At 30.0% G+C, this 25,865-nt stretch overlaps 2 protein-coding genes across 10 annotated transcripts; both read left to right on the top strand.

The window, feature by feature from the left end:
- The first annotated feature begins 465 nt into the window (after nucleotides 1–465).
- LOC124424713 (retinal guanylyl cyclase 2) lies at nucleotides 466–14,482 on the top strand. 7 transcript variants are annotated; one of them, XM_046964138.1, is made up of 24 exons: nucleotides 466–596; nucleotides 3,803–4,174; nucleotides 5,211–5,351; nucleotides 5,863–6,175; nucleotides 6,708–6,871; nucleotides 6,973–7,099; nucleotides 7,150–7,323; nucleotides 7,767–8,133; nucleotides 8,290–8,588; nucleotides 8,693–8,795; nucleotides 8,970–9,072; nucleotides 9,216–9,404; nucleotides 9,695–9,775; nucleotides 9,925–10,101; nucleotides 10,489–10,648; nucleotides 10,756–10,905; nucleotides 10,989–11,160; nucleotides 11,256–11,396; nucleotides 11,456–11,648; nucleotides 11,756–11,927; nucleotides 12,029–12,299; nucleotides 12,476–12,487; nucleotides 12,611–13,206; nucleotides 13,290–14,482. In XM_046964138.1, exons 4-24 carry the CDS (start codon nucleotides 5,914–5,916, stop codon nucleotides 13,538–13,540), a joined length of 4,164 nt encoding a protein of 1,387 aa, XP_046820094.1. In that variant the 5' UTR covers nucleotides 466–596; nucleotides 3,803–4,174; nucleotides 5,211–5,351; nucleotides 5,863–5,913; the 3' UTR covers nucleotides 13,541–14,482. The 7 variants fall into 7 exon arrangements, with proteins under 7 accessions (XP_046820094.1, XP_046820097.1, XP_046820098.1 ...); XM_046964141.1 differs by having other exon boundaries at nucleotides 536–949; nucleotides 7,171–7,323; XM_046964142.1 differs by having other exon boundaries at nucleotides 536–949; nucleotides 9,216–9,383.
- Nucleotides 14,483–15,074: 592 nt separating this feature from the next.
- On the top strand, nucleotides 15,075–25,379 carry LOC124424930 (eukaryotic peptide chain release factor subunit 1). Of its 3 annotated transcripts, XM_046964570.1 has the most exons (12): nucleotides 15,075–15,466; nucleotides 15,614–15,840; nucleotides 16,323–16,498; nucleotides 16,676–16,803; nucleotides 16,933–17,083; nucleotides 17,185–17,375; nucleotides 17,493–17,622; nucleotides 17,700–17,920; nucleotides 18,029–18,176; nucleotides 18,605–18,715; nucleotides 21,968–21,984; nucleotides 22,730–25,379. In XM_046964570.1, the coding sequence occupies exons 2-10, from the start codon at nucleotides 15,755–15,757 to the stop codon at nucleotides 18,682–18,684; spliced, it is 1,311 nt and encodes a 436-aa protein (XP_046820526.1). In that variant the 5' UTR covers nucleotides 15,075–15,466; nucleotides 15,614–15,754; the 3' UTR covers nucleotides 18,685–18,715; nucleotides 21,968–21,984; nucleotides 22,730–25,379. The 3 variants fall into 3 exon arrangements, with proteins under 3 accessions (XP_046820526.1, XP_046820524.1, XP_046820525.1); XM_046964568.1 differs by lacking the exons at nucleotides 18,605–18,715; nucleotides 21,968–21,984 and having other exon boundaries at nucleotides 15,076–15,466; XM_046964569.1 differs by lacking the exons at nucleotides 18,605–18,715; nucleotides 21,968–21,984 and having other exon boundaries at nucleotides 15,076–15,840.
- Nucleotides 25,380–25,865: the final 486 nt, after the last annotated feature.

Below are 25,865 nucleotides of genomic sequence, written 5' to 3'. Positions count from 1 at the left end.
TTTAATTGTTTGTTCGATATATACTATTTCATTAGCCAAAGTGGTTGTTTTACTTGGAGAAAGGAGAAAATATATAGGAGATTTATCAAACTCGGCCAGGACGTAGGTGTCCGTTGAGTACATACGTACATATGTATATATGTACATACGTAAATATGCATGTATTGGATATATGTCACAGATCTCACAATCCTATTCGAATGTCAAATTTAACCTCAATTTAACCTCAAATAGTGAATTAAATGTATTTTTGTCCATTAAGGAGTTATTCGTAACGTGGAGAAAAATGTGACCTAAAATGAAAAAGAATCTTTAAGTCGATCTGATAGGGTAATTAATTTGGTAGGAAGGATGCATCGGAAAGTAAAAAAAAGATAAAAAAAAGAGGGAAAAAAGGAAGAAAGGAGGGAAAAGTGCTGCCTCTGCCGCCAGTGAGTATTATTGGTACTGCTGCTCAGCTTCCCCGGGAAGACTGGGGATGACCGTGTGATAACGTTCGTTGTGATAGCAACACGTCCAGCATCAGTAGGTGAGCTAGCGACGAGGAGAGCTCAGTTCGATACCGAACGCCAAAGCGTTCGGATCGTTTCTCATGAGTATGCAGCGGGTTCTGGTTTTTCTCTCGTTCTTCTACTTCTATCTATATCTATCTCTTTCTTTCTGTCTGTTTTTCTCTCTATCTCTATCTCTCTTTCTTTCTCACTTGCTCGCACATTCATTCACTCTCACTCACTTTCTCTTTTCGTCTCGTCAGTCGAGCAACCGACGAATGACTAACTAACTGATCGACACCGCGTGTCAAAGTTTTCATTAATTTTCTCCGGTGGTCAGCGTGTGTAATGTACAAATCGATCTTACGATCATGATTGATATCAACGATAATATCTTCGAATTTATTGTGCATCGTTGTTAATTGTTACTCCACGCAGAATACTTAGGATACAAACAGGTATGAATCCTTTAAAAGTTTATTCTTAATCATTTGTATTTGTTATTTCTTGAGATTTGTTATTGCTTGAGATTTAATCGGTGATATAAAACGTATGGAAATTACCACTAAATTATCGTATTTATCGGCACCCGTTTAACGCTTGTCATCAGTTCCAATATTTATTAGGTTCTACGTTTCAAGTGAATTAGTGCGCGAATTTCGAAACTAAATTGGAACTTAATTGCATTCGTCCTAACGTTTCCCCGTACATCCAAACACCACCGACAGGTTTATATATTCGCGTAATGACGTTATCAACGACAATAAACTCGTACATACATATGTACATACCAGTTTATAAATCTCGGTGTTATATCGAATAAGCTCGTAAATCTTTCGGACGAAGTAAAACATTTGATCGATGAAACACGTGTCGATTCTTAAGAAAGAAAAGAGATAAAGAGAGAGAGAAAGAGATAGATAGATAGATAGATAGATAGAGGGAGAGAAAAAGAGACAGCATATGCGTTCTATCGTACAACTGTAAAAAATATTAATGATAAAATATGACAGAATTGAAGTTTTATCTTTTGACATTTTATATTTTTCAAATTATTATTGCATCCAATTCGTTTGGTTTTTTCTCTCTTTTTTCAGCTGTTTCTCTTTTCTTTTTTCTTCTTTCTTTTTTATTATTTTTTTTTTTTCGAGAGGACTATAGTTCACGTTGTTTCGTGAAAACTTTTATCAAAGTTATTATGACTTTACTCGATTAAGATGAACAACCATAACAGAGAAACACGATTTAAAAGTTGAAGTGATGGTATTAAGTGTTCAAGAGGGTTTGAGGTTTATTGTGAAGTACGCGTAACAAAAGTAAATCTTTGAGATAGTTACATGGCAGTTTGCGTTTATATTACTGTAATGCGGATGAGTTACGAGATCGTATTCTTTTTCCCTTGTTTTATTTTCTGCTGACATGACACACGTTCCTTCTACCCCTACAGAAAAATAAAGATATAAAAAGAATCAAGAATTAAATTATTGATTTAATAGGTCGAAGGTATTCTTATATAAACAAAATAAAATAAAATAAAATAAAAGAAAGGAAAGGAAAAGAAAAGGAAAGAAAAATAATAAAAGAACAGAGAAAAGAAAGATAGGAAAAAGAATCGAATAACATGTACTTTTGATTTATGGATTAAATTAGTTTAAACGCAATGATATTCAGGTATCTTAAAATTTCCTATTACGTTAAAATTGTCCTATCCATTGGAATATTGTATTTGAAATAAAAGGAAAAGAAGAAAAAATAAAAGAAAAAAAGAAAAAGAAATAAAAAAGGATAGCGAAATGAAAAATATTAAAGGTCGTGCGTCAATCTCTTATTAGCTGAGTCTCTTTAATGAGTTTCGATACATAAATATTATATAAAAAAGTGAATTCAAGTTCCTCCTTTAATAAAAATAGAGAGGTAAAGAGAAAGAAACGTTTCTCTCTCTCTTTCTCTCTCTTTCTCTCTCTTTCTCTTACTCTCTTTCACTCTCTCTCTCTCTCTCTCTCTTCATCCAACGAGTACGAAGTAATTCACTTTTATTATTTTGCATTTATCAGTTCCATTTCTCTGCGCGAATGCATAATTAAGGTAGAATTGCATGTTCGGTGCTTTCGTCAGAACATGAAATTAGATTGCGTAGAGGTGATGGTTGAAACTTGTAAAAGAAAAAAAAATGGCGACGGGTGGGGAAAGGGTGGGAAAAAGAATAAAAGAAGAGAAAGAGAAAGAGAAGGGCAGAAAAGAAGAAAGAAAATATCTCGGTTGGACATTTGATGGACGGATGAGCAGAGTGAATATTAGAAAATGAACATCGTGTAAGGGTTTTTCTTCTTTCTTTTTTTTTTCCATTCTTTTTCTGTCTTTTTTCCCTTTTTCTTTTAATTAAAAACTACGGTTATAAGTAATACGAACAAGAATTTCGATCGTTTACGTATCTTGTCACGTGTATTCGTGTATGCGTAAGTATGTGTGTAGAGAGACGTCGTATGCAGATTATTTATAGTATTTATTCGATCAGCCTGGCGTGAAATGTTCACAGTGAGGAAACCTACCGTGATTAATTAGTAAGCATCTTTTTTTGCACGGAAGAATGTACACGATCCAAGCTAACGGGCCAGCTACTCTCAAGTATATGTATGTATCAGATAAATTTATCGTCGTGTTTTATTTAAACGTTGTAACATTAAGGTGCATAATTTTATCAGTAAACAGATTTTTTAGCTGAGTCTGATCAACAAATTTGCATTAACTCTGTTAACAAATGTAATTATTAACGAGAACGTTCGTATATGAGTGAGAAGCGTAAAAATGGCAAATGAGAAAAGTTTCCTTTTTTTTTGTGTAAAATCGTATTGTATAAATATATAATAGGCATGCAAAAAATTTCTCTTTCTCTCTCTCTCTCTTTCTTATATTCTGTCGAAATTACGAATATCGAATTTGTTCGCGAAGATAAAAAATTTCGCTCGTTCATAACATTGTATATAATAAGCATCGAAATTGAATCGATACGAAGAAATAACATGTTTTTATTTTTTCTCTTTCTCTCTCTTTCTCTCTCTCTCTTTTTCTTTCTTTCTTACATGCCGTCTGAATCATAAATATCGAATTTGTTCGCAAAAATAAAAAATATCATACGTCCATAGCATTGTATATAATATGCATTGAAATCAAATCGATACAAAAGAATAACATATTTTTCTTTTTTCTCTTTCTCTCTCTCTCTCTCTCTCTCTCTCTCTCTCTCTCTCTTTCTTTCTCTTTCTCTTCCTTTTTCTTTCTCTGTTTTTTTCGGTTGTTTTCATATATTTTAGATAGCAGTATGCATCGTTCGCATTTGCGTCCATCGATAGAGATGTACACATTGCCAAATGGAAATGGTACAAAATTTTTCGGACAATCGGGAATTACTGGATATTTTGCGAAACTAGATACGCAATTATTCATGATATCAATCCGAAAAGCAATATACGAAAGGCAAGAAGAAGCTTGATTGACTTTCCTACGGCTGGTCTCCCGAGATAGAATAAAATTCATTGCCGACGAAGAGTGTGGGGTGTATAAGGCATAAGAGAACGGGACGATAACGAATCAATGCAATGAGTTACGATAAATGGAATTGAAGTTTAATCGAAATTTCGGTGAGAGGAAGCAATGCTATCGTGGACCGATGTGGACCTAGAAAGGTATGTATATATACATACATACATACATATATATATATATATATATATATATATATATATCTGTCTATCTATCTTTGTATCGATATATGTATGCATACGTGTGAAATATAATAAATGTTTATTTTCTTTATTTTCTTTCTTTCTATTCTTCAATATTTCTCTTTTTGATACTTTTTTTTTCCTAAAATTTATGCAGAGTTAAAAAATGCTTATTTTATCATATCATACCTTTACAGATTTCGTACTTTTTTATTTTCCTTCTATTATTCTCTCTCTCTCTCTCTCTCTCTCTCTCTCTCTCTCTCTCTCTCTCTCTCTCTTTTTCGCTCTTCGTACATATTTTTGTAGAGTTCGATTGCTTTGTGAAATACCTATATGCATTCTGCTATTTTTCCGCCCCATATTTTTTTTCCCGTTACAAATAATACAGGACTGCCAATTACGCAGTTGTCTCCCGGAATGCAATATTTGAGAGCGAGAGACGTGTCTGTAATTGTTCAACTCGAAGCAAACTCGGTATTACCAAGGCGCTTGACAAATGAAAATAGCGTAACATCGCACTTTCAACTACGTACCAAAGCACTGCGTCGAGTGACACTTATTAGACTGCTTTTCGTTCTATCGTATAAAGCGACAAAGAAAAAAAAGAAAGAAAGAAAGAAAAGAAGGAAAAAAAAATAGAGAGAAAGATCGTACTGGGATTGCGTTTGAATATTTTCATTGAGATATCTGCAGATCATTTTTTTTTTTCATTTTCTTTTTCTAACAACTTAATAATATTTCTTTTTATATTCTTCGATATTTCTTCAGTTAATAAAATTTCTTTTTATTTTATTTCCTGTTTTGAAAATCAAAGAATTTTCAATTTCCATATGATATCACACCTTAAATCCTCTCGATTTTTTTCACTTTCTCTTTTTCTCTCTATCTCTTATATTCCTTTGGATGATTCAAGGAATAGACTATATACGCCATACGGGATATTGAGTTTGGAACGTTATGCAAAGTATATAGAAAGCTTTCCCTTAATTTACAGGAGGTTCCTTCGCTATATCGCTGAGCGTTGAATGGATAAACCGCTGCTAAAATCCGTCAATGGATTGAGGATGTCCTTCTCTATTTGGAACGATACCAGATATTACTACGGTGCTTTATGAGCTTTGCTGATAAATAGCAGGTTTTTTTTCTGAACATACTACAATCCTTCCTTGTTTTCGGTATCACGCTCGTCGCGATTTGTCCTACGTTAAGCTGTTCAAAAAGAGAAAAAAGAGCGAGAGGGGAGAAGAAAAAATGATATTACATTAAGAGAACTAAAGTCCAAATGTAATTCACTTTATGGGAAAGTTATTCACGCGATCTAAACCACGACCATAATATTTTACTTTATGTAGATTCAATCTCATTATAGCGATGTTTATGAAATTGTATATCTTTTTTTTCTTATAAAAAATAAATAAATAAAAAGAAAATATAATTATTAAGCATGCAATTATGAAAAAAAAAGGTAATTACTTTAATTAATATTGTCTTACATTTCAAATAAAGAAAAAAGAAAAAAGAAACATCATTATAATCATTAATATTGAAGACAAATGTGTTCATTATATTCCGAACAACGTTTAGTTATTAAGAGATCAAACTGGTTATTAGATAGAATTGCTTGATGAAGTTGTATTTGTGAGCAGGCAGTAGAGCAACGGTGGCAACGGTATTAACGGCAGCAGGGGCAGGAGCCCATGGCTGGAAGTTATCTGTACCAGTGGTGGTGGATCCCAATTGTGATCCTATCTAGATGCTGTCTACTTCTTACTACCGATAGTAACCTACCTTACTTATCGCAATATCCGGAAGAAGAGTATTCGGAATTCCACCCAATTGATGACGAAGTAGTGGTGTTCCTTCACGAACAATGCAACGAGGAGGTCAATTTAACCGATATTCAAAGTCAGTTACAGCATTGGAGCATGAACCTTTCCATCAATATATTACCGAGATCTTGTGAGTACTTATGAACGAAGAACGTATATATATATATATATATATATATATATATATATATATATATATATATATATATATATATATATATATATATATATGTACATGTATGTATCTCTTGTATTATATATAAAGTCATCTGACACACGTCTACACTCTGTCGTTCTATGTTAATTAAGAGAATGTATTTTAGCATCGACTATAACGTCGAGTTACGTCGATATATTGTATATTATGCAACAACGCGAACGGCTACGTTTTAGATAGGGAGCTAATGCAGTAGATATATACAATATCGATTTAATATCTATTTCCCCAGTGGAGATTTATGTCGTAATCAGATAAAACGTAGTAACCTTACGGCGAAGTGGCGCAAACGCGTTAAAACTATTATTCTCGTCCAATTGATTTTAACCCCCCTTTTCGTTTGATCGCCGTTATTACATAGCGTACTTCCATCATACTGCCGCGACTCTATATACACCTAAATAGACGAGAGACAACGATGATGTGAAGTGATAAATGTTAACAGTGACCTGTGAAACGCGGTCCTGGGGTTTCGGCGCTTTGCTATATTCTCTCAGCCAACCTACAACGAAGGCTTTGATAGCCGCACTCGATAGCTCGAGTTGTGAGTTCGTTTCAAAATTGGCCCATACTTGGAACAAGCCTCTATTCACGTGGACTTGTCCTTTGGTAAATAACGTTGTCGTGTCTCTTACACGTAAATCCTTCGATCGTTTCAATCCGATAGATCTCAACGAATCAAACGTTCAATGAATTTACGTTATTTATAGAAAAACTTGGAAGATCGAAGATTATCGAGCATAGTGAGACTTTCTCCGGCTTTACCATCTCTTGCTCAGGCTTTGGTAGAAATGTTTCTTCACTTGCAATGGAGATCCGCAGCGATTATTGGCACGGGTGAGCGCACACGTGTCTTATTTACTATCAAAGCAACGTGATCTTTAAAGTAACGTGCTTCTTTTCAACAGACGAGGAACCATGGTCGAGTCTAGATCGGGTCGTTGTTGATGCTCTTCGAACTATCGGGATTGTACCACGATATCACGCAATATTACCGCAACGCGCTACATGGAATCAAGTTCGAAGGACGTTGAAATCTCTGCATTATATATCTCGCAGAGGTAAATATGGAAGTGTAAAAGAAAATTGAGTAATGTGTAGAAAATCGCACAATCTTTACACATGCCGCACCTGTATATATTCGTTGTTCGAACGAGCGCTTAGTTTGCACTTATTCGCTGATCACAATTACGCCCTATTAACAAAAAAAAAAAAAGAAAAATCAAAAAGAAAAGAAAATTGATGAATTGAACGCTTTACAATAAATTTCTGTCCTCTTTTACATACTCCCTCTCTGCCTCTCTCTCTCCCTCTCTCTCTCTCTCTTTCTCTTTTTCTTTTTTTTCTGTCAGTGCACCGAGATGAATTTAAAAGGATTACGGGCGAGATGGAAATGAGATGGAAAATAGTTTGCTATTCTATCAGATCGCGCGTAAGGGCAACTGACGCATACTATATAAGCGCATGAATTTTCGGTTCTCTCATCTTTTCTTTCTTTTTACAGCTACGGTGCTTTGCTTGCCCCTGAACGACGATTCAACGAATCGTATTTTGACCGAGCTGGATGTATCACGGGATTCGAGCATGTTGACTTCCATGATTCTGATGATCCACACAGAAGATAATGATCTGTTTCTTCCGCAGATTGTGCCTACGGCATCGCCACTTGAGACGCCAATTTCACTTTCGTTTACAAGTACTCAGTCTTCCAACTTTTCTCCTTCAGACCTTCCCCGAACTTATACGATCGTAGATCAAAGAACGGATGAGGGAAGTGCGAAAATGAATCCATCTCAACGATATGTACCCTCACAAAATCTCAGTGGTACCACGTTAGACAATCTGCTTATATTAATGCCACTCGATCAAAGGTGAATGATCTTTATAAATTTATAAATACACATATAAATATATACATATATATATATAAATAATGCGCATATATATATATATATATATATATATATATATATATATATATATATATATATGCATTAACTTCATCGTTCGATTTTCGTTCATTGCAGATACGATATTCAAGAGATGTTAAATGGCACAGAGTATTACACGCAACCGACATTAATCGAACGTTTAAACGAATCACTCGGCATTATGATGCACGATAATGGTACTATAAATTCTTATAATAATAAAATTTACACTTATGTTGTAATGGATTGGCGTGTCGATAAGTGGGAACCTATTATGATGATATCTGAAGAGAAGGAAGGTTTAACAGTAAAAAGATTAACTACCAACGCTCCCGCCTTTTTCACAGTAGAAAATATCGATTTTATTCCTTGCGATGCTGATAATGATTGCACAAGTAATTATTAAACAAGTCTTGATTTATGGAATTAATTAAGATATTTTAAAATATTAATGTCGAACGAAATAATTAATATAATAAAATTTATTAAAATTCGGTAGATGGTCTATTGGAGGTATCCGTCCATGCTACACATATCGTAGCTGCCATTTTGGGATCTTTATTCTTCGCTTTTCTTCTTGTCTTCCTAGCAATATTTATCCGGTAAATCATGTGCTTCACATCTTCGTGTGCTTTTCATTGTTATTCCGATGCCTGTTTTATTTATGACTTATTCTTCCATAATTATGTTAATTTTCAATATTTTTTCTAATTTAATATCAACACTAGTATATTTTATTAATTTTAGTTGACATATTAATTAGATTGTTTTTGTAGAAAACAACTACTCAAAAATAGAATATCAGAAGGCCCCTATAAGATTATTCTAACGGCATCCGATTTCGTCTTTCCGCAGACTAATCACACGGATTCAAAAACGGTTAGTATTAAAATGTAGATTACAATGTATAATAATAGCGGTTGAATAGAAACTAGGGCAAAAGTTCGACTTTGTTAAAACATTTCACAGTGCTCTTTGTCATCTGACTAACTGAAAATACATTATTTTATCCGTCATTTCAGGTTGATAAGGGGGTCGAAACAATGCTATGCTGCTGGTTGCAGCCGTTGCAGGAGTTTGGTGGACCAAAAGTTGAGAAACCTGATTTGCTTCAAGTAGGCACCGTCGGTTCCCACAGGCCCTATCTACAAACTAGTACGGGAAATTTAGCGAGACAAACTTTCTTCAAGGTCCGACGTGCTATGTATAATGTAAATACGTCTCTGTCTTCATACGCGTCATACGCTTACATGAAGATAGTGTTCGCTATTCATTCACGGAACTTATAAGCAACTCGGTTACGAGCTTTTTTTTTTTTACTATATTTTTACTGATACCTTTTAAATGTATTAACATCGAATCTTATTTATTATATTGTACAATTTTTACTATACTTGGTATCAAACTGGACTGCTTGTATGATTGCGTGAATATAATTCGCTTCCTATCAAATAGAAGAAATCGAATTTACATATAATGTTTGTACTTTCAATTTATTTAGGGTGATTTGGTTCAACTGAAGGAATTATCCTGTCAAGGTACATTCGAATTGAAGAATAAAACAATGGGCGTTTTAGTTACGGTAATAAAAATATATTCTATTCAATTTGTTTTATATGCTATTTTATTAACCCGAAATGTAATACTCCACGGGTAATTAAAAAGCATTTAAAAAGTCAAAGGAAATTTTTTTTTTTCACACTTTTTAATTTTTAACATATTTATGAATAGATTCATGGCCTACGTCACGAAAACCTCAATCCCCTTATTGGATGCCTGAATGAACCGACAAGACCATGCCTTGTATCGGAATATTGTTCAAGAGGATCGTTAGAAGATGTACTGGTTCAAGACGAGATCAAACTTGATTGGTCATTTAGATTGTCTTTACTTACGGACTTAGTGCGGGTAAATTTAATATAAGCTAAGGATGATTGCTGTCCAAAATATCGATTTGTCTAAAAAAAAAAAAAATCGTTTTTAACTTCTTATGTCGTAGAATGTAAAACATATATTACAATACACATAAACGCATTACAATGATACTCCGATTCTAATAATAAGAAAGTGATTATTGATATAAAAAAAAAACTAATCATTTTAAAGATTAATTAAACAAAATACTTTATTATAGATAAGTCATTCGATAATCTTAATAACGATTATTAAAAATGCATCAACACGATGAAAATAATTGGAAGGGGATCGAATAAAAATAACAATCACTTTATTTTTATATTAATATCACATTACGAAGTTAAGTAAAGATTAAATGTAGCATTAAATTTGTTTAAGGGTATGAGATATCTTCACGGTACACCGATTAGGGTTCACGGTTACCTTACATCACGGAACTGTGTAATCGATGCACGTTGGGTCCTTAAGATTACTGATTATGGCCTTCCAGCATTTTACGAAGCTCAAAACATGTCATCACCTTCAAAATTATTTCGCGGTAATATAAAGCGTTATTATTTTTTTATTTACGTATTATTATTTAAATGTCGTTATTATTAAATTTAATCAATATTTTCATTTTATTTCATTCATTTTACTGGGCAGATCTTTTGTGGACAGCACCAGAATTACTTAGAGATGTGAATCTTCGAAAGAAAGGTACTCAACCAGGTGATGTTTATAGTTTTGGTATCATCATGCAAGAGGTCATTGTACGCGGCGAACCATTTTGTATGTTAGCTTTATCTCCCGAAGGTAAAAGACTTATAAAAACAATGTATTATTTTAAAATCTTCGTACGATTCTAACATGAAATGCATTTACTTGCTACGGTATAGATATAATAGAGAAAGTGATGAGTCCACCACCATTGATTAGGCCATCCGTTAGTAAAGGTGCAGCACCACCAGAAGCTATTAATATAATGCGACAATGTTGGGCCGAATCTCCGGACATGAGACCTGATTTTAACTGTGTCCATGATTTATTCAAGAAACTAAATTATGGCAGGTGAGATCAAGAAATTAACAAATAATAATTTTCTTTTTCAATTTTTAATTTAAAATCAAATATGATGTTCTTGTTTTCTTTTTCTTTTCTCACAGGAAAGTAAATTTCATTGATACTATGTTCCAATTGTTGGAAAAGTATTCAAATAATTTGGAAGAATTGATACGTGAACGTACGGAACAACTCGATATGGAGAAAAAAAAGACGGAACAGCTGTTAAATCGGATGTTACCAAAGTGAGTTTTCTAAAGATTTTATATAAATATTTAAGAACTAAGAGACTAATAATTCTCAGCTCGGTGGCGGAAAAATTGAAATTGGGCATCCCCGTTGACCCTGAAGAATTTCGCGAAGTCACCATCTACTTTTCGGATATTGTAGGTTTCACGACAATCTCCGCTCATTCAACACCTTTTCAAGTAGTAGATTTACTTAACGACCTGTATACGTGTTTTGATGCAACCATTAATGCATATGCTGTTTATAAGGTAAGGACGAGCATAAAAATAGTATTATTTAATAATATATACTTTATTCTTTACAAATTTACTTTTTTTTTCTGTTTATTAAAATATTAAAATAATTACTACTTTAGGTGGAAACCATAGGAGATGCTTATATGGTAGTTGGAGGATGTCCAGTTAGAATTCCTGATCATGCCACTCAAGTGGCTACCATGGCACTTGATTTGTTACATCAAAGTGGAAGATTTAAAATAAGGCATCTGCCACAGATGCAATTAAAATTAAGAATCGGTCTTCATACCGGTTAAGTATACTTAGATTTCTATTTTTTATATTTATCAATCAGATATCAATTTATTTTATTTAATATACCAACACTAATATTATGTTTAATTGTTCTGTAGGTCCTTGCTGCGCTGGAGTTGTCGGTTTAACAATGCCACGTTATTGCTTATTCGGTGATACTGTAAATACTGCATCGAGAATGGAATCAACGGGTGCACCATGGCGTATACACATTAGTCAAGCAACGAAAGATCGATTAACGCAAGCTGGCGGATATAATATCGAATATCGTGGTACTACAGATGTTAAAGGAAAAGGAAAAATGCCAACTTATTGGTTACTGGGGAAGGAAGGCTTTGACAAGAAACTGCCAACACCTCCACCTTTCGGGTACTTTTTTGTTTTTTCATAATATAAATATAATTGTCGATCACAATGATAAATTATAAATCCATCAGTATTGCTAATATATTTTAATATCAATTCTTTATCTCATTTTCTTTTTTTTTTTAAATAATTTACTTTCCAGTTTTCTGATAATTTATCTACTTCCATGCTATCAAAAGAGAGGATCATGGGTAAGTTAATTGTGTATTACATTTCTTAGATCTTTGATTATTTGAATTTATTAGATTATGGATATTAGAAACATATTGAATACATATTAAAAATAAAAACAATATTAATCCATATTTCAAAAGATTGGATGACAGTCTAGTAGTAAAGAACTCATTGAACGATGGGCAAGCAGAATCAAAACATCTACGACGCACATTACTCGCAAATAATAGAAATTATAGCATACACGATGAAGAAGATGATGAAGACAATATCAATGAGAAAGGAAAAGACAATGGTAATGTGAAAATTGTTGAAGGGAATTCTTCGAACGCCTCTTCATTTGAAACGTCAGAAACAAAGAAAGTTAATGTATCTGTACATGATGAAAAAACACTTGAAAAGAGTAATTCATTAAAATCAACGGAGGATCTATTTGAAATGTTGAAAAATGAACGTATGAATCAAAAACCGGCTGAATTTAATGATATAACTATTAAGAAAAGTACATCCAGTGATACACAAATTTCAAGTAATATATTAGCAGTATCCGATACAGAAACAACTGCGACAATCTTAGGCGCTTCAACTACTTCTTTGACATCAATTGCTAGCTCTGTTGCTTTATCTTTTCGATCAGCTGCAGCGAGTAAACATAGAAGGCTCGTCGGTGGTATCGATGAGAACGATCTTAGTACACCATATAATCGCTACAGATGTCTTTCTCCTAACGAACACAGTAAGTATATTATACATTTATGTTCATAATGTTTGATCTATCGATTTAATTAAAATATTTACTAAAAATATTAACAATTACAGACAGAAGTTCTAGTGGTCGGTTGTTGAAAAGGCAATTTAGTTTAGACAGAGGTGACGAGCCTGTATCTATTGCCATTCAAGAGCCAACAAATCAGAGAACAATTCAACGACTTTTTAAACAAAATAGTGCAGGAGCAGCAAATGATTTAGAAAGGATCGAGGAAGTACCATCTACTCCTGGACATATTTCACAAAGATTTCGTCACACAGCATCGGTTACACTATCTGTTGAATCTTTAACGACCCATTAAAAACGAATTACTAAAATTAAAAGAAATGTTCAATGTTCAAAGTCATCATGTTATCTGTCAATACTCAAAACTAGGGAAAGTATGAAATTGATTTGCAATATCAACAAAATATTATAACATGTTCATTATTAAATATTCCTTTAAATGTGTCATATCATTGTTGATCATAGTAATGCAGCATGATTCTGCAAACTGAATTTACTCGATACATCAATGATTAAAAAACGTTACATTTGTTGCTACTTTAGAATACTCACAGGTCTAAACTACATTACTATATCAAATCGATATATAAGACTAAATGTTGTTACAACATAACTTTCTCATCTCAATATGAAATCATTCTGAATGTAAAATATGTTGCATGTTATGTTATTAATTGTTCCTATGGTAGCTTAATAACTTTTATAATCAAATATATAAATTCATGAACTATACGAGACATAACTGCAAACATAATTGAATTGAATTAATATATAAACATATAACAATAGAAACAAAATCATTTCTGTTATGCAGCATTTTTTGTAATTATTTAATTTATTTTACATTCAAAAATGTACAATTAATGCTTTCTTAACAAATATTTTTTATTTATTTATTTATTTTATAACCAATTTTCTATTTAAGATATGGCTATGTACCATTTGCATTCATTTTCATAATACTATAAAAAAGAATTATAAAAGAGAAATATGTAGAAGACAATCGTTGAATGATAATTAAGTGAGTTATCTACTATTTTTACCATGAGAGGATGTTACATTTTGAGAGATTATAGTTCTTTGATGTTATTAAATGGCGTGTATGATGGATGTAAATAATCCACGATCTTTTTAATCTTACTTGTATGTATTGTATATATTCACATATTAAAATAATATAATAAGTAATTATTATATTAAGTAATTAATAATTAAATAATATATTGTTTAATTCAAAGATATTATTGAATAAAAATATATGTACAATTGTGACATATAAATGTAATTACACGATTATACTTACAGCTATTGCCTCATTAATTATTCATAGGAATAAGTCACTGTAAGTTGTGCAGATTGATTTTTCATCTAATAATTTTTAGAAAGTAAAAAGTAAAAAAATATATATATATATCATACTTGCGCGCGCATATTTGTCTCAACTTTTCCCGCGAAACAGAAGAATGTTTAAAAAGAAGCAAAGTTTGTGACGTTTCAAAGACACACAACTCTAATAGCAAAATCCGATTATAAGTATAATCTCATTGGCGATAGGTACGCTAATGCGGTCCAATTTACGCTATATAGTTTGATACTAAGCTAGTGGTTTATTTTTATCCATGATTGGTTGATGTGTCAAGTATCGGAAGGATTAGTTTATTGGATCTTGTCTTGTGATTGGTGCAAATCTTTTTTCGCTTTATATCGATCATTCTATTGGTTCATTCAAAACTCGTTGAAACCGTTCATTCGATCGAGCTTTGGGCCGCCTACAATTATATCTGCGTCTCTATGCGCGATGAAAGTTTGGAGCACCGTTCGCGCATATAGCTTCCAGTCTTTGCTTCCCATTTTGTAACGTGCAGTACATACGTCTAATGAAGTACTGACGTTTTTGGGTCCTATTTTAATTTGATCTGGGTCCATTAACACGTTTTTTAGACAGAACGTTCATTTAATAGCAGGATTAAGGACATAAAGGGTCTGAAAAACGTCAGGAATCCTGCTAGTCGAGAAAATATAGCTTTACGTTGTGAGGAAGAAGTGGAAGAAAGAAAGTTGTGGAAGGAAAGAGAAGTACTGACGTCCCGCTGCGGTGTCGCATGGCCGACGTGTGCATTTCGAAATCTATCGTCGCGTGGTATTCGCCGTACAGCAGGTATAGACGTTAAAGAAGAATTGCACGTGGCAAGACGATTCTAAAAAGGAACATACACACAAAGTGAGTCCATCGTGCGGTGTATATTTCGACTTAAGACGTATTCAAGTACAGCGTGTACACGTTATGTTGAGCACGTTCTCTGACATAATCTGGTATGAACTGGATCAAAGCAGAAACGTCGGTAAATGAATTGGCCATACGTTTCAGAAGCGAACCTGTGGTACCCGGTTTTCGCGAGGACGCGGGCCACTTTAATCTTTCCAACTAACTTCCTCGATAAATCTGCCGACACGTATTAAATCCGACGAAGATCTCAGAAGCCGCGACCACGCGACTCTACGTACAGCAATGTCCAACGAGGAAACTTCCGCCGACCGCAATGTCGAAATCTGGAAAATAAAGAAACTCATAAAGAGTCTCGAAATGGCTAGAGGGTAAGTAGGTCGGCGGTAATTTTGTTCTTTTAAATGTCGTTGGCTATTTTTTTTATATTTTGACATATGGTTTCAATAGAAAATGATATATATGTAAACTGGATTGAGAAAGTATTAAAATATATTATATTAAATAGTTTTATGCTTTCCAAAGTTGGAGCATATCCTATGGTATTAGGAGCCTGATAAATTATTGTTTAATGTTCTTGCATAAACTTTTCTAGTGATGGTTCTTGAAGCAATGTTACTAAAGATATAAATATATTTAACAACATCTGTGTCAAAGCAAACATATTGTTTGATTTTTTCATTATTATAAGTTTTAATTTATTACTTTTTAAGTTTTTTTTTTTTTTTTTTTTTTAATATTTATATTATTTCTTAATATATGCAAGTAATAGAATTAATTTATGGTTAAAGCTTCTATTTTCTTTTAATTATTTATAATATAAGATAATAAAATAATGAAAGTATTTTTGTAGGAATGGTACCAGTATGATTTCATTAATTATACCCCCTAAAGACCAAATATCGAGAGTAAGCAAGATGTTAGCCGATGAATTTGGAACTGCGTCTAATATTAAGTCCCGTGTAAATAGATTATCGGTTTTGGGTGCAATTACATCTGTACAACATAGGTTAAAATTATATACCAAAGGTAATTATTTTTTTTACTTATAGAAATATTTTTTAGTTATAAAATTTAATTTAATTATATTTGTAATGTTTTGCACATATATATCTAATATTTAAATAATATTTAAAAAATATGAACAAACAGTGTGTGTAACTTTTATATTATTTCTAATATTTTCTGAATAATTATTTATTTTAGTGCCTCCAAATGGCCTGGTAATATACTGTGGTACTATTGTCACCGAAGAAGGCAAAGAAAAAAAAGTCAATATTGATTTTGAACCATTTAAACCTATTAATACTTCTTTATATCTTTGTGATAATAAGGTACATATAATACTACTTTTACAGTTGCATAATAAGTACCAAATTTAGACTTAAACGTATATGTAATCTTATAAATTTGCATAGGTTATATTTTTAATATAAAAATACTTAAGTGTTAATTGGTTTTAGTTTCATACAGAAGCCCTTACTGCATTATTAGCGGATGATAATAAATTTGGATTTATTGTTATGGATGGTAATGGGGCTTTATTTGGTACTCTTCAAGGAAATACGCGTGAAGTTTTACATAAATTTACTGTTGACCTCCCTAAAAAACATGGTAAGTTTTTAAAGACATTAAAGGGTACAAGAAATTAAAGATTAATAATTTTATATCATTAATCTTATTTATAATGTATGTTATTGTAAATTTGATTTTAGGTAGAGGAGGTCAGTCAGCTCTTCGTTTTGCTCGGTTACGTATGGAAAAACGACATAATTACGTCCGAAAAGTAGCTGAAGTAGCTACACAACTTTATATTACCAATGACAAGCCTAATATTGCTGGATTGATATTAGCAGGAAGTGCAGATTTCAAAACAGAACTTAGTCAATCAGATATGTTTGATCCTGTAAGTAAATATTTAAATAAAACGCATTTATAAAACTATGTATAACGTTGATACATTTAAAAAAGAAAGGTATTGTGTTTATATTATTTTAGTTTTGTTATCACCTTATTATTTTAGAGATTGCAAGCAAAAGTTATAAAATTAGTTGATGTGTCGTATGGAGGAGAAAATGGTTTCAATCAGGCCATTGAATTAGCGGCTGAATCTTTGCAAAATGTAAAATTTATTCAAGAAAAAAAACTAATTGGTAAGAATATAATTATTTATTTTTTCTTTTTACAATGTATATATTACTTATTATGATATTGTAATTTTTATTATTAGGTCGTTATTTTGATGAAATTTCTCAAGATACTGGAAAATATTGTTTCGGTGTAGAAGATACATTAAGAGCTTTGGAATTAGGTAGTGTAGAAACGTTAATTTGTTGGGAGAATTTAGATATTCAACGATATGTTTTAAAAAATCATACAAATGCAGAAGAGAAAGTATTACACTTGACACCAGAACAAGAAAAAGACAAAACTCATTTTACCGATAAAGAGGTATAGTTTAAATCCTTTAAGTGTAACTATTAATGAAATTTAAATTAAGTTTATAAATATACGTATATAAAGTCTAAAAAATGTAGCAAATAAATATGTAATTTTCAGAGTGGAGTAGAATTGGAACTTGTGGAATGTCAACCGCTACTTGAATGGCTTGCGAATAATTATAAGAGCTTTGGTGCCACCTTGGAAATTATTACAGACAAGTCACAGGAAGGATCACAATTTGTCAGAGGGTTTGGTGGAATTGGAGGTAAGTTTTTTGTACATATAATACATTTTTTAATCTTTATTTTTTTAAGCAATTTATGTATTTATATAAATTGTGGAAAATTATTTGTATTACTAATCTTTCATGGCTTCATATCTTATTTTTTAACGTAAATATAAAAAAAGGTTGCGTGTACATATAAACGAATTATAACTAATTACTTTATTTTGAATGTAATGTGTTAATAGTATTTTTAAACACTATGATCATTAACATATTTGGATAAGGTGTATTTACTAATTAGCATTTATTATAACAAATGGCATTACAAATTTAATATTTTTTATAAAAAGTAAACTTAATTTTTATAAATCGTCTTGATATCACTGTCAGCAAAAATTTTAAAGAAATGGCAAGGTAATGAAATGAGGTGCATTGATGTTAACTATAGAGTATATGTTCGTGTATAGGAATCCTCCGCTACAAAGTTGACTTCCAGTCACTGCAGGCCGATGAGCCTCTTGATGATGTTGACCTCGATGATTACTAATTTCATCCGTGAGATACTCAAAGTCAACCAGGTAGCTGTTTCTCTGTCTTGAGTGCATTCATGTACACTTTGTGTATTATAGATTATTATTTAGAAAACTGGACAAATTTATCAAAATGTTAATGTTAATCAGATACATATTTTAAATTATATGTTCTTTTATATTATTTCAAAATTGAGAAATTAGTGTCAATTTTTTGATACTCGTCATTCAACTATAATCATTGTCAGTACAAAAATCATTTTCATTGGTATTGCAGTATTTAAAAAGATTTGTCTATATTATTCTCTCTTGATCATTTCAACATTGACATTAACAAAAATTATTTAACTTTAATTATTATTTTAATAATTATACCAGATAAATTAAAATATAACATATGCATTTCTGTACGTTATAGTAAAATTTTATATACATGATAAATAGAACGATATGATATTTATATTGCATGCTCCTGATTTTTATATAGTAAATTTGTCCAGAATGTTTACAGTTATTTTTATTGAGTTTCTCACTAAATAGTTTAGTTTTGATTCTTCTGTACAAAAGTAGTACATAGATGTCTCTTGCAATGATTTTGAATGTGATAGTGAAACCATTAAATACACAAAATTCAAAGATAAAGATGTGCATTCAGAGATGTTACTGAATTTTAAAGATGCTTTTTTGCGTAATGGTTTTCATTAGAGGGTGAATAGAAATGTAAAATAGGGGCTATATAATCTTTTACGAAATATTTTGAATTTAGACCATTATATTTATATGACATTGAGTAATAGCAAAGAATTTTACATGTAGTAAGGTGTATTTTTTGTATATATTCTTATTCAGTTTTTGACGAGAAATTAAGTAATGAAAGAGATTTTTACGTTTTATTACTATATATTAGCAGACTGTTTTTTCAACATGGAAATATGTATGTGTTAGTGGTTAATATTCCTTTTAGTTCACAAGTTATATTTGTTTATATTAATATTATATTGGCAAGTAATTATAATAAAGTAGGCCAATATGACATGTTGGAAAATTGTTTAATGAATGCATTATCAAATGACCACACAAGGGTTTTAAAATATTTAATTTTTTTATGTTGCACATGTAGGAAGCAATGTACATGAGAAAACTGATTTGTCAATATTAAAAAAAAAAAAAGATAAAAAAGAAAAAAAAATAAAAAGGAAAAGAAAGAAAGAAAACTATTTTTTAGATGTATGTGCATGTATATTGGGAGTATTTAAACTCATGTTGTAGCAAATATCTAATAGTTTCCACATTGATAAGATTCTATTAAGTGTAATTCATTTTTTGTCATGTTAAATATTTATGTATGCAAATACATACTACATAATTAGAGTTATATTAAGCGGTGATTGCAAATTTAGTAAAATTATTTCACTATCACAAAAATATATATTTGTTAGATAAAGAATATACAAATAGTATATTATTTCTATAGAACATAAATGAAAATCTTTTTGTTGTATAATTGCACAAGAAAAAAATCAATTTAAACTGAACATAGTTTTAATTTCTAATATATAATAATTGCACTGCATAGATATATTTTTTGAATGAATTTATAAAGAAAGAATTTAATGCATCTTTACAGTACAAAAAAAGAACGTCTGCGATATCATGAAGTTACAACCTAGATATTGGCTTTCATTATAATAAGAGGTCAATATTAAAGAGTTTAAAAAAATCTGAGATTAGATCTATAAAAAGTGATGGATTAATATTTATGCTATAGTATAACAACTCTCAAGTAAATCATATAATAGTCATAATCTTGTAATTGTTGCAATCTCCTAATCTGTAAGATACACAAAGTGTAAAATCATTTTAATGCTTGTTTACACTTTTATTATACTAAAAAAAGCCTGTTTTAATGACATAATATGAATTCAAAAAAAGGAAAGCTACTCTAACTAAAGTCTGATTATTTAAAGAAAAATTAGTGAACTCATATGAATAATGAATATACTAACTTTACTAATGATTATTATCCCTGTAATCCTTAGGGGAACAATAATTGTAATTGTACTAATAATTATTAACTACTGGTTTTCTTACAATATAATCTAGATTTAGAATGCATCCTTGGCATTTTTATAAAAAAAGCCAGTGACTATTACAAGTGTGTAAGTCACTTGTTTTAAATAAATAAAGGTTTTATATATTCTGGTTGAGATATGAAGCTTCTTTGTTAATATTATCCTATATTTAAGAATGTTGTGCAAATATATTTTACATTCTAAGTCTTTTTAGCAATCACCATGACTATAAAAAAATTAAACAAGTTCTTATTTTCTTTTTTTACTAGTTTTTATTTTTATAAGTGAAAAGTTACGTTAGAATACCAGTGGCAAATTTTAGATAAATTTTATTAAAAGCACACTCAAATATTACACAAATTTTATTATTTTATACACTTTTTCTTATTTTATATTTCTATATATTCCTTTAGAAAAATGTGTGAATATTTGTTCTTTTATTTTGTTTAGAAAATGTTGCTTTTGCACTATCTTGCTATAACTACTATTTGATGCTTAATATATACAAATATTAGCTTTATTATACTTACTATCATAATATATTTTTGCTTGATTTATTTTGTTTTATATCTCGCACGATATATATTGTGAATATTATGATATTTGGAGATTCCAAATTATATTCAAGTTTAATTGATTGTATTTATTTTATTTCATATAAAAATTAAGAAAATAATTTTTTGTATTTATTTACACTATCGTACGTCATATTTTGGTATTTTTTTCACGAATAATAAGATATATAAATATATCTTACGAATTAAATATTAAGTAATGCATAAATTATTAAGTACCGCTTGTTGCATGTTACGCTATAAGCAATTTTAGATTAAATCCATCACCAAAGTTACAATAATGGTGTTATTTTTATTAATTTATTTAATACTTTTTACTTAAATAGTTTTTAGATTTATTGGACTAAAATTGCTTGAAATGGCAAAATATGAGTTATAACAGTTTTCTAAGAAAGATATGAAACTATTGAAATTATCATAATTTGTTTTTTATCTTATTTGAATTTAATAGATTATTTGTATTAAACTAATCATAATATTTTTTGTATTATATTTTTTTTTATTAATAACACTTATTTAATCAGTAACTAAAATTTCTATTTATACTAATACTTTGGCAATGGACATAGATTATAAACAATAGTAATATTCTCACAATGCTTAACAGAGCTACTCTCTTTGAAAAGTACTAATTAAAGTCTTGTTTCTGTTAGCTCGCATACTGGGAAAGGTACAGTACTTGCTTTTTATAAAGACTAGTAACAAGAAAAAAGTAAAATAATTATTTATTTTTAATCTTTACTATTTTAGAATGTTATACATTGTATGCAGGGAATGTTTTGTATTATTACAATGTAGGAGTATTATAGATCATGAAGTAGCAAAATATAAAAATTTTTTTTAAAGATATTTTTAAAATATTTAATTTATTGTAGAAATCCCTTTTAGCAGCTATTAGAAGCAGTCAAGCACAATAGTCATTTATAATGCTAATTATTACAAATTTTAAATTATACATTTGAATGATATTTATTATTGAAGCAAAACAATCCATTACATTATGTATAACATTCATATAAAATATTATAATGTTAATTTATATAATTATTGTGAATATATTAAATTTTTAACTTCTACAAATATTTATTTTACACATTATAATAATAAATAAATTTTATATATATAATTTATTTTTTTCATTTTTTTTTCATGTTAATGATTTTAAATTATTATTGTCATTGAAGCAATGTTTTTCTAATTTGAATATTTCTTTGATATCAAATGGAATTAGTATTTTGTTAATATCATAGAACTTTACAAAAGCACTGATATAACAATATAAATTTGAGTTAAAATAAAAACATGATATATTAGAATAAACTATAAACAATTTTTTATTTTGTACAGATATTTATGCATTAATATTATTATTATATTATTTATTTAATGATAAACATTCATATGTTGTTTTGCAGGTATTCTACGTTACAAAGTGGACTTTCAAAGTATGCAGCTGGAAGACATTGAAATTGATAGTTTCGATCTGGATGACTATTAAATCCCTGATTTGACAAAAACACGATCCTCTTAGCTTCGAAATGGAAAATATCACGTTCCTCTTTGCATTATATTTCAAGAAAAGTATGCAAAGATGTACGTTGCAAAATAATTATTTGATGCGGTACATAGGGTATCATCAGGAAATTATTGTCTAGACTATGAACATCAAGCAGCTAGCAATTTACACAGGACAGTGCGGAAAATATGGTGCGTTGGTAACAGTTCATACCTGTTAATAACAACAAAGGCAACTCGAAGACTGTGACACTTAATTAAGCCAGCTTGATATCTGCCTACTCCACACATTACCTACTATGTTCTTTGATTATTCACATGGATTTATTTAATTACTTGCTCAAACAATGGTATCATGTAGAATTGTACAGTATATGATTTGAGGTATATCATTTTCTTTCACATCAATATTTATCATCTTGTCATCGTGCTATTAAAAAGTGGTTATCAGATGTTCATAAATACAGTTCTAGCATAATTTTTGTTCACATACGATCATAGCTGAGCTGTAATAAACTGATTGTCATAAACTTAAATGTGCGTATCGTGCATTCTATACCAATTGCAAAATTCATATGAATAATAAAAAGCTCTGTACATATACATAAATTTTTAATGGCACAGTTGCCTTAGGAGAAACAAAATCTTTCCGTCTTAACGAGTGATACACATACAAATGTAAGAACAGTTTCTTAAAATCGATATTGCTTTATTGCTGGCTCGCGATTCTTAGATTTTGTACACCCACGACTGTACATAACAAATGCTGTATAAGCGTATCAACCTAATCTCTTAATTGTTGAAGAGGTTCGCCTCAATGGTAAGATAAATTCTTGCAATATAAGAATAACAGTTACTAAAGATATTACAAATATTATAATTAAATTTTTAATTTGTCTTGCTTATTTGTACAATGCCTTTGTAATAAACAGTACTGTAAATGTATAAATGTGAAGAGAATGCAATGTGCGATGTTGGCAATGTATCCTTTATAAAAAAAAAAAAGAAGAAAAATATTATAAGGAATAGTTTTTTTCTTAATGTTGTGAAATTTTCGATAAATGATGTCTGTTTATTTACATCATATAATACTTCATTTACTTTATGATTTTTCTGTGCAAGGCATGCATTTTAAAATATTATTTTACGACGAGCAAGATTAATAAAAATTTGATTTGCTGTCGTGTACAACGAATTTTTAATAGATTAAAAAGAAAAAAATAACATTCAATCTTTTATTTTGAATGAGAGAAATTTTTGGATGTTCCAACCTATAAAATATATCAAAGATTTAAGAGCCATAATTAAATGTATCTTGGATAAACATAACTAATAATTTGAAAATATATTTTTGAAGAAAATAGTTTGTGTTATAGGTTGTTCTAATATGTTATGTTTATTCTTCTAAGGTTTTTTTTTCTTTTTTTTTTTTTTAAATGACGTGAGTTATTTGTTGATATAAAGAATCGCAGGAGGTATGATTATAAATATACATAAAATTTTAATCAATATTCAAATATCGTAGGAAAAGTATTGCGAAATATCAAGTTTACTTGATTAGGCATAATAATTCGGAAAAGAATTAATTTAAATCATAGCCATAAAATCCATGGGATTTTAATCTTTTTGGTGAGAGTGAAGATATTTACACTGCCGAATCGTATGACGTAATAAGGTATCGCTGAGCACAGTATCTACTATAAAAATAAGTTAAATTTGGAACTGTTCATTGTTTACATTAATATTAGCTCGTAACTTACATTTAGAAGTTCATAGATTATTTTCAAACTATTTTAATATTACAAATGTATCTTATTCAATCAACGACCAATTAACATTTAAACGAATGAACGAATGTTATACCGTCTCGATTATCATGATTTATTATCTTTCATTCGATAATAAATTTTCGTTCGATAAACCTTCGTAATATTCATGAAAAGAAGACCAATAGACTTAATTTTCGATTTTGTTAAAAAAATAATATCTATGCAGATAGTTCTTTCGTACAAGTATGTAGGAATTATAGCCTATCACGAGGAGTCAAGGAGCATACTTTTATATGTTCATTTGAATAGTTCATCATTGGGTAACGTTCCAAGTGCTAGATTTAAATATTAAATTTTTAATAAAACATGTTAATTTGATCGTATGCAATAAATGAGAAAATATTCATCTAGGGTTTACATGGAAAATGTTGCCGCGCAATTAACAGTGTACAGCAGCTCAAATCTGATTGGCTACTAATTGAATCCACAATAACCACGTGATCTTCAAGTGATACAATTTAGTACGGTTATTAACGTTATATTACTGTGATTAATAAATATATTTGATTAAAAACAGAAAAATGTGTGAGTGACAATTTAGGTGTGCCACGATATACTGTAAATTGATTATGTATATAACAAATTACAAAAGAACAATTTTAATGTACAAATAATTCTAATCGAAGTTTTTGCACATTATGTAGGTACGATGTTGCAATGTATTGGAGACTTTCAATATCATACATTCCTCGAGTTCAAATAAATATATAATATTACTGAATTTATGTATAATTTATGTATATATATATATATATATATATATATATATATATTATTTAAATAAGTGAATAATTTTTAGGAGAATCTCGATGTCGACTAGACGAAGTCTTACGTTGGATTTATTTAGCTATTATCAGATTTCGAGGTAAGTTAAATTTCAATGTTAGTTGTTTATATCTTTGATAACTTGTGATTTTAAATTATAAGTTTGTGATCAGTCGAAATGTAGTTTACAATGATTCTATTTTGTTAATTTGTTTATCTTTTACACTCCTAAGAAAACTTATCATTTCAAAAGATGCAGTTAAAATATATTTTTGTTAATTATAATAATGAAAAGTTTGTTATTTATAGTTCGTGATTTTTAACTTCACGATCGATTGAGGAATACGTTACATTGATCTTATCTGTTAATTTACCGTTTATTTACATTCCTAAGAACTGATTACGCTAAAATATATACATATATACATACATACACATACAC

Source organism: Vespa crabro, chromosome 6, assembly GCF_910589235.1.
Source record: "Vespa crabro chromosome 6, iyVesCrab1.2, whole genome shotgun sequence".
NCBI lineage: Eukaryota > Metazoa > Arthropoda > Insecta > Hymenoptera > Vespidae > Vespa > Vespa crabro.
Note: the sequence above shows the minus strand (reverse complement) of the source record. Positions and strands in the feature narration are given on the sequence as shown.